The sequence below is a fragment of the Euprymna scolopes genome, chromosome 30 (assembly GCF_053919585.1).
Source record: "Euprymna scolopes isolate OS-2025 chromosome 30, ASM5391958v1, whole genome shotgun sequence".
NCBI lineage: Eukaryota > Metazoa > Mollusca > Cephalopoda > Sepiida > Sepiolidae > Euprymna > Euprymna scolopes.
The window spans coordinates 36,357,895-36,367,865 of NC_136511.1; the positions used below are offsets into that span (position 1 = coordinate 36,357,895).

Sequence of the window (9,971 nt, forward strand, 5' to 3'; positions counted from 1 at the left end):
GTTTCACAACTATTTTAATGGTAGATGCTCTGACAAACTACAAGCCCTTGTACCCCCTCAGTATAAATACCCCCCGATAAACCCAAGCAGCGGCAAAATCCCACCCCTACACAGTAGAGATCCCCAGATGCAAGAAAGCCTTCTATTCTAATAGTTTCTTCTTTAGAACTGCTAGACTTTGGAATTCCCTTCCAAGTTTCTGCTTTCCTGACTGTACTGACATGCAGAAGTTCAAGTTGATTATAAATAGGCATCTTGCTGCTCAACTCCCTACATAGTATCCCTGCAAATTATATCCCAGATAGTATCCCCTTACATCAAAGTGGCAGTGTGCCTTGTTTGGGATGAACATTTAAAAAAAAATATCAAGAATACCTTATTATAATACTAAGCAGATTAAAAGTTGTAGTGTCTGCAAGTTGAGTTAATTCCTCACCAATTAACACTGTGCGAAATAAGCATCAGCAAAATAAAGACAACGTCTATTTCAGTCGATAACTGCAGCTGCCAAGATGCACGAGCAATATCGCATTATATGGGATCAGCGTTTTAAAATTTCCTATCTTAGCCATAGTGAAGTTTACATGTGTTAAGGCTAAACTCAAATTAATGTTTAGTGATTGCTACGTTGGTTTGTGTGTATTTTTGTTTGTTGCTGAAACGTGGAATGGCTGAAGTCTGCCAAAGACTCTACCAATTTGCATGGATCGCTGACCTTAAAATGTTGACATATTGAACTCATTTGAAGTTGATTCAACCTCGGATGGATGATTTTATAGTTCAGTTATAAAACTCAATTTTGCAATACAATTCGGCATATGTACAACTGTAGGAATTTCCAATCAAAAGTGAAAAATCTTTTATACATATCATTAAGCGTTACACTTATGCGTGTGAAATTCTTTTTATAAAAAAAAATAAACTTATTTTGTCTTTAATTTTTCAGTGTCCTTTTAGAATTGTCTGATTTGCTGCGTAAGACGTGTAATTACAGCATAGCAGTCTTCTACATTCTGCGATGCATCACGTTGGCTCGAGATCATCATTTCCAGTATATGGTTTGTTTGGCTTCTTTGCAGTTAGCACAAATACAGGTGAGTGCGATAAAACATATCTGCATGTCCTCCATTATCTTTGGAATTGGATTTTATGCTTTCTCATCTATCTTTCTATCTATATAAAAGTGACCTTGTTTGTATGGGGAATGGTCTCTATCAAACTACTCTGTCAATATTTGATCTACAAACTTGAAATTTGATATATAGAGGATTTGGATCTGGAATAAATTTCATTTGGTTTGGGCCAGTAACAATAGTTGTTAAGAGGTCAAAATTTAAAAAATCTGAATATGGTAGGCTAAGTCAACTAAACGAGTTACTTTTATGCATGCACAAATATACATTTATACCTTTAACAATGATTTATGTTTTGGTTTTGATTTTACTTAATAGCACCCAAGCGATATTTTTTATTTTTTTTAACTTTTGCAATCACTACTAAATCACCCTAATATGTTCCATCAATAAAATGTTTTCGTTGCTATTAATATCTTTCAATTTCTTTTTCTGTGTCTGTCCAGTTGTTGATGGGTTCACCCAACCTGGCTATCCCGACATTAGAAAAACAAATGATCCATATGTTGACCAATGGCACCCAACTGGACAAAGGACGAATGCTTTATTGTTATGCTCGATGCACTGTAGCAGCGGCACAGAAAGCTGGAGATCCCAAGGAAATCAAATCTGGTAACTTTTTTTTTTTTATTTATAAACAGGAATACGAGTTTAGAATAGGATTTTTGCTTTTTTTTTTTTTTTTTTTTTTTTTTTTTATATAATCGAGAAAAAACTAATTTCCTTTTAAATTGCTGGAGCCTCCCACTTTTTGGTTAAAATCCATTTTTAAAATTTTTTTTGCTTCAAATTAGAAAAAAAACTGATAGCTAGCGCCTTACCTCCTTATTTTCTTATTTTATCTGAAATCATCTGAAGAAGGCCAGATGATGAGTTGGCAAAACGTGGTGAGACAACAACTATGGAAAGCAGTCATTACTGGAGATACAGTTACAAGACAACGTTCTTCATCGCAGTTATTCACCTAAAGAAGATGAGATGATGAGTTGGCCAAAATGTAGTGCAACAAAAAACAACAATGAAGATGAGGATAACAGTCTGCAAAAAGAATAAATACACAAAATGTGAAACCTCATCTCAAAGGATTCCAAAAAATAAAAAATACTGTCTCCCTTTTCTCATTTCTCTTTATTCTCTTCCTCTTCCTGTATTATCTTTTCTTCCTATGATAGTTCTCCCTGAAAACTGAAAATACTTATTTTACCATGAAAGCTAAAACTGCACATGATTCATAATGGGGGTAGGAAAATTAAATGATTCTTTTCTTTCATCAAAGAATGACTTCCTGTCTCCTTCCCCATAAAGTAAAAATTTAAATTTTTACTTTTTTTGTCGCTTGACCATTAGAATCATGACTCTAGATCTTGATCTTGTCGAAGATTTCTTTGTTAATGTACTCCCTCGACAAACCCGACAAGCAGGAAAATTCCACCTCTACACTGTAGAGATCCCTCGATGCCGTAAAGCCTTCTACTCGAACAGCTACACTTAGGAATTCCCTCCCGGGCCTCTGCTTCCCTGACTGTAATGGCATACAGAAATTCAAGTGTAATGTGAACAGACATCTTGCTGCGCAACTCTATAAATAGTATCCGTGCAAATTTGGTTCCAAGTAGTAGCCCCCTCACAACTAAGTGGCCCTGTGCCTTGTTTGGGGATGAAACCTCAATAAAAAAAAAAAAATGACGTCTTCCCAACACCATCTTCAAAATTTCTTATTAGTAAAACTCCAAAATTTGATTTTATCTCAGATTTTTTTTTCTTTTTCTCCAGCTTTGATGTCGGCTCTGAGACAAGTGTGTATTTCTATTGAACATTTCCAAAAGGCCGAAGCCCATCGGCTGCAGAAAGATGCTGTCTATTACCAGGCCCGTATCTGCAATAGCCTCGGTTACGTCACCGAAAGAAACAAATATGCCCACGAATTCCGACAACTTGACCAGCTCTACCCAACTGTGCAAAAAATTGATGTCACGCTGATGTAGTCCAAACAAACGTTTCCTTGCTTAATAATAAATTCTTTTGTCAGATTTGAAAGTTTTTGTGATTTCTTAAGAAAATAAAATACACAAAAGTAATTTCATGTATGCATGTTGTTACCGTCCATCCATTTTTTGAAAGATGGAATCACCTCATTACCGAAGATGCAATGTAAAATAAAATAAAATAGTAATTTTTTTTAAATTTCCTCTGCTGCTGTCATTGTTGAGTCTTTTCATATAGATATTGGTATTCAGTTCCTCAATATCTAGAATTCTTTCTGTAAACTGTAACCTCTGAACTTATATACCATGCACTGGATAAGGTAGAGGAGACTAGGGCAGTAGCCCTAGAAGGCCTTTGACTGGGTCTGGCATTAAGGTCTTTTCTTGAAAATTAAATCATATGGAATTACTAGACAAATACTTAACATCATAAAATCCTTCCTAGACAATAGAAAAATCCAGGTTGTCTTTCATGGTCATGGAAACAACAAAATATAAATGTACTTGTGTCGAAAGGGTTGATCCTTGGACTTTTATTATTCTTTATATTTTTATAAGACATATGCATGGACTTGGAGTCTATATTCGAAACACCCTCCCCCTAACTAGAGAAATAAAACTAGAATCAGAGGGCCAGGCCTTTATGTGCTTCAGACTATGTGCAACACAATATTAGCTACTTATATTTTCTCTACCGCTCTCCCTCAAACCAAGGCTGTACCCTAATAAACAAAGTCTCAGACAGCATAGATATAGCACTCTCCCTCGATACTAGCGCACAAATACATGTATTTGGTGACTTCAATGTCCACCACAGAAACTGGCTAGGATTCTCAAATCATACAGACGTAGCTGGTAGCGCCACATATAGCTTCTCTATATCTCATTCCCTATCTCAGATGGTTACATTTCCGACAAGTTTCCCAGACCAGCACGATCAACATGCCTCACTTCTAGATCTCTTTCTGACAACAGTTCCCAATGACTGTACAACAAATGCCCATAGCCCACTCGGGAATGCTGATCACGCTGTGATAATGGTAGAAATCAGCCTAAATTCTCGCCCTAAAACTGAAGACCCACTACTCAAAACAACGAGGTATTACAAAAAGGCTGATTGGGAAGCCATCAGGGAGCTCATCAGAGATGCCCCATGGCAAAATATCTTTACTCTTCCAGCGGAACAGTGTGCAAATGAGACAACTGAATGGTTCAAAACTGCTATTGAAGCACATGTTCCCGCACGGAAATACTATAGCAAGCCCCACTCCCCCCAATGGTTTACTTCTGCTTGTGCAGCTGCCATTTGTCAAAGGCAGCATGCGTTCCGCAGATTCAACCGACATAAGTCCAGCTCAAATAAACAGAAGTTTATAGAAGCTAGAAATAATTGTAAGAGAGTGATAAACACAGCTAAGTCAGATTACTCTGAAACCACCAGAAAGCGCATCGAAGCACAGAAATTAGGAACCCGGGATTTTTGGAAAATCTACAACAGCGTAGTTAATAATGGACAGTCAATTATTCCCCCACTAACAAACAATCATGCGGTTGCTTGCACGGCAACTGACAAGGCTAATCTGCTTGCCAGTCGGTTTGCCTCAAACTCCACACTGAACTCGGTACACCACTCACTCCCTGATTTTCCTCTGCGAACAGACGCCACACTTGACGACTTGAAAATCACCCCTTCTCAGGTACATGCTATTATAAAAAACCTAGACACCTCTAAAGCATGTGGACCAGATCTCATCCCGGCTGTGCTATTAAAAAAATGCTCTGCCGAGGTTGCTCCAGTTCTGTCCAAACTTTACAATAAATGCCTTAACGAATCTTGTTTTCCCGACTGCTGGAAAACCGCCTCTGTGGTACCAGTCTTCAAGAATTCTGGTGAAAGAACTGACCCACTAAATTATCGCCCCATTAGCCTCCTCCCGCTTTTCGCCAAAATATTTGAGTCCTTAGTTAATAAAGCCCTAGTCCAGCACCTAACAGCTGCTAAACTCTTGACTGACAAACAATATGGATTCAGGCAAGCCCGTTCAACAGCAGATATCTTAACTGTAGTTTCTGAACGTATATACCGTTCATTGGATAAAACAGGGGAGGGTAGAGCGGTGGCCCTTGATATATCTAAGGCTTTTGACAGGGTATGGCACGATGGTCTTCTAAGGAAAATTAGATCATATGGAATCACTGGAAGAATTCATAACGTAATTAAATCCTTCTTAAGTAATAGAAAAATCAAAGTTGTCCTCGACGGACGTACATCCAAACAATATGACATAAATGCGGGAGTGCCTCAGGGGTCTATCCTTGGACCTCTATTGTTCCTGATATTCATAAACGACCTCCCTGATAATATTGTTTCGGAGATGGGTATATTTGCCGATGACACCACTCTCTATAACAGATATGAGGGGAAAACAAATGAACACATATCCAAGAAAATGGCAGAAACACTAGAGGATGACCTCCAATCCGTAGTGGAATGGGGACAAAAATGGTTGGTCTCATTCAATGCTGCTAAGACTAAGCTTGTTTCCTTCAATAACTACAAGAAACCTTCTCTACCACCAATAGCAATGGCCAAGAACACATTGCCTGAAAGTACTTCTTTTAAACTCCTCGGCCTAACGTTTACAGGGAATATGAACTGGAATAGATACATTGAGAGCATTGCCAAGGCTGCTGCAAGGAAGGTTGGCTCCCTCTACCGTGCTAGAAAACTACTTACGCCTGCCAGTATCCTATACCTCTATAAGGCAACCATTCGCCCATGTATGGAGTACTGTTGTCACATCTGGGCTGGTGCATCTGCTGCTTGTCTCTCGCTCCTGGACAGGGTTCAAAAAAGAGTCGCAAACCTGATAGGTCCTGAACTGTCATCTGGGCTTCAACCTCTGTCCCATCGACGAGATGTTGCATCCCTCTGCCTGTTCTACAAATACTTTAATGGTGAATGCTCTGACGAACTGCAAACACTTGTACCTCCCCGACGTAACTACCCCCGACAAACCCGACAAGCTACTAAGTCTCATCCCTTTACAGTGGAGATCCCTAGGTGCAAGAAAGCCTTTTACTCCAATAGTTTCTTCCCCAGAACTGCGGGTCTTTGGAACTCCCTTCCGGGATTCTGCTTTCCCAACTGCAATGATATGCAGAAGTTCAAGTGTAATGTTAACAAACATCTTTCTACTCTTCTCCCTTCATAATGACCCCGCTAATTAATTCCCTAATAGTAGCCCCCTGCTTCAAAGTGGCACTGTGCCTTGTTTGGGGTGAAAATTGAATAAAAAAAATAAAAAAAAAAAAAAAAAAAATGGGTATATTTGCTGATAACACCATGCTTTATAGCAGACACAAGATGAAAATGAGTCGACACATATCTAAGGGAATTACTAAAACCTAAGAGAAATACCTTCAGTCTATAGTGGAATGGGGGCGTAAATGGATGGGGGCATTTAATGCTACTAAGACCAAGCTCCTTTCCTTTAATAATTACAAGAATTCTTCTCAACCACTGATTGCCATGACTAATAATACTCTACCTGCTTTGTTCAAACATTCATGGGCAACATGAATTGGAACAAATACATTGAGGACATTGCCAAGGTTGCTGTGAAGAAGGTTGGCTATGTCTCTCTCTCTACCATACTAGAAAGTTACTCACATCTGAGAACATTCTGTTATTCTACAAAGCCACCATTCACTTATGCCTGATACATCTGCCAGTAGTCACTCCCTTCTAGACAGGATCTAAAAAGGAGTCTCCAATCTAATTAATCTTGCACTATCAACAAAACTCCAATCTCTGTCCTACTGCTGAAATGTTGCATCTGTGCCTGTTTTGCAAGTAATTTAATGGAATGTTGTAATTTATGAGTATATATTCAGTTTCTATTATTATCTAGTGTTGCAATTGTATGCATGTGTATATACATGTGATCGGCTATCTAAAGTTTCTTGTGTGTTTATGTACTTTTAAATACAGTTCATAATGGAACAATAATATATATAAATACCTTTCATACAAAGGACGAATAACATTTATTTGGGGTTTCAACATCTGGCCAATCGGGGAAACATATCTGGTCCATCTTGGGTTTTGTCTTGACAGAAAAGCTGCAATGAAAATTTTCCCCAAAAACGAAAGTGCCTCAGTTTTATTTTCAGCAACTTTTTATTCTAGAATTATTTTCCCCTCTTGGACAGTTGTACGCTGATCTAAGTCTTGTTTACGTTCTGACTATCGCCATTTCTGACATCCTCTGCTTGAAACCATCACAATCTGTCGACCATCTCTTTTCCTCTCTGGCTCCAAGTAATTGTTTTCTCTAATTTCCATCTCGTCCTCTAAATGACATTATTAGTACACATCACTAAGATAACATTTTTAAGTCAATATTCCTAAGTAAAAAAATTATTTATTCTATCTGGTCGGCTTCTTGCCCGACCAATGTCTCTCTCTCTCTTCAGATATCCCTGTATTCTATCGGCTGCCTCAGATCTATAGAATCACAGTTGACATCATCTGCAATTTGCTGGCTGTACATGAATCTAGGTCGTCCTATGCTCGTGCACCCTTGCCATGGCATCCACATACATTTCTCACCAGCTCTTTTTTGCTCCTCTCGCAAATCATAAATGTCATGCCTTCATGGTAGTAGATATGGCAGGTAGACTGCCATAAAGTTGCTGCTTCTTGGGATGATCTTGCCCAGATATATTTAACACTATTCTCAGCATAAGTAAGAGAAGAATCTAGGTTGTCCTCGATGGTCATACATCTAAACAATATGATATAAATGCAGGTGTATCTCGGGTCTATCCTTGGACCTTTATTATTCCTAATATTCATAAATGACCTACCTGATAAAATTATCTCTGAGATGGACATATTTGCTGATGATACCATGCTCTATCACAGGCACGAGGGGGAAAACAAATGAACACATATCTAAGGAAATGGCAGAAACACTAGAAGGCCTCTAATCTGTAGTGGAATGGAGACAAAAATGGATGGTCACATTTGATACTGCTAAGACTTAGCATGTTTCCTTCAATAATTACAAGGAACCTTCTCCATCACCAATAGCCAAGAACACATTACATGAAAGTACTTCCTTTAAACTCCTCGGTCTAACATTTACAGGGAACATAAACTGAAATAGATACATTGAGAGCACTGTTAAGGCTGCTGCGAAGGTGGGCTCTCTCTACCGTGCTAGAAAGTTACTTACGTCTAAAATTATCCTGAACCTCTATAAGGTCACCATTCGCCCATGTATGGAGTACTGTTGTCACATTTGGGCTGGTGCATCTGCTACTAGTCTCTCACTCCTGGACAGGGTTCAAAAAGTCGCCAACCTGATAGGTCCTGAACTGTATCAACGAAATGTTGTTTCCCTCTGCCTGTTCTACAAGTATTTTAATGGTGAATGCTCTGACGAACTACACTCACTTGCACCCCCTCGACATAAATCCCGCAAACAGCAAAATCCCATCCCTACACAGTAGAGATCCCTAGGTGTAAAAAAAGCTTTCTTCTCCAATAGTTTCTAGACTTTGGAACTCCCTTCCGGGATTCTGCTTTCCCAACTGTACTGACATGCAGAAGTTCAAGTATAATATGAACAGACATTTTGCTGCTCATCTCCTTTTAAAATATCCCTGCAACTTATGTTCCCGATAGTAGCTCCCTACTTCAAAGTGGCACGGTGCCTTGTTTGGGAGGAAAATTGATTTTAAAAAAATAAATAAATAAAAGCATATAGGCATATGTGCCATCTAGCTTTCTTTCCAATCTTTTCTTGAGTGGCCAGCTTATAGCACTGTAAACAAAGACAGACACAACCACTTCTCTGAAGAACTGATTGTAGTTGTTTGTCAGTTAGCATTGAAGTCCATACTAACCCGCAGCTTATCCAATGCAGCCCATATTTTTGAGATACGAATTTCGATATCTCTCTTCGTGGAATCTATGTTGCTGCCCAGGTACGTAAACTCGGTGACATCTTTCGATGTTGTTCCATCTAGACCTTTTATCTCCCCTTCCGTATTGAAAATCATAAACTTTGTCTCATCCGTATTAATATAAAGACATATGTCATTTGCAGACTTTTCTAGCTCACATAACAACGTTTGTGCATCAGCAGTGTTATTCTCGAACAAAATAATATTGTCTGCATAATCTGCATCAGTTATATATGCTGATGGATGGCGTCCGTCTGCTTCTGGATTGATTTAAGGTGAAACTCAGTGTGTGGTGTATATCAACAGAGGTGCAAAGTACACAGTCAAGACAAAGAATGAAAAGAAAAGGGCTAGATTGTCTCCTTGTGGAACTCCAGCGTGAATGTCAAAGAATTCAAGTATCATCATCTGGCAATCTGACCATTGCTCGAGTGTATAGCATCATGATAGCGTTAATGATTTTATTTGGAATGCCATATGTCTTTAAGATGCTGGCTATTTCTCCTCTATGTACAGAGTCGAATGCTTTGGGGATATCTACAAAGGGCATGACTGCCTCAAGGTTTTTGGCTTTGACTCCTTCAATTAGTCTCCTGACAGTAAGAATTTGACCAGTAGTAGAGCAACTCTTTCCATTTTGGTTCTTCCTTAGCATTTTTTCAATCTTTGGTTGGATATGGTTGAGAAGCATGGTGTTTTAGATTTTTTGCTGCAATTGGAGTGAGTGTTATTGCTTTGTAGTTGTTTAGTATGTTTTTGTCACTTTTCTTGAAAGTTTGCCTCCTTCTCTTCACACATGAATAATCTTTTGATTACAACATTGATACAGCATTGCATGAATCAAGAACGATGTCATCGAAGTCACCTGTCTTCCAGA

General features: G+C 38.7%; 1 protein-coding gene across 2 annotated transcripts in view; it reads left to right on the plus strand.

Annotated features, from left to right (window-relative positions):
* Positions 1-3,163, plus strand: part of LOC145254742 (anaphase-promoting complex subunit 5-like) — a 66,291-nt gene extending 63,128 nt beyond the window's left edge. For both annotated transcript variants that reach the window (XM_080113481.1, XM_080113480.1), the window contains 3 exons: positions 947-1,094; positions 1,580-1,745; positions 2,907-3,163. In XM_080113481.1, coding sequence (XP_079969607.1) covers positions 947-1,094; positions 1,580-1,745; positions 2,907-3,118 — 526 coding nt within the window. In that variant the 3' untranslated portion in view covers positions 3,119-3,163. The remainder of the gene's footprint in view (positions 1-946; positions 1,095-1,579; positions 1,746-2,906) is intronic.
* The last annotated feature ends 6,808 nt before the right edge of the window (positions 3,164-9,971 follow it).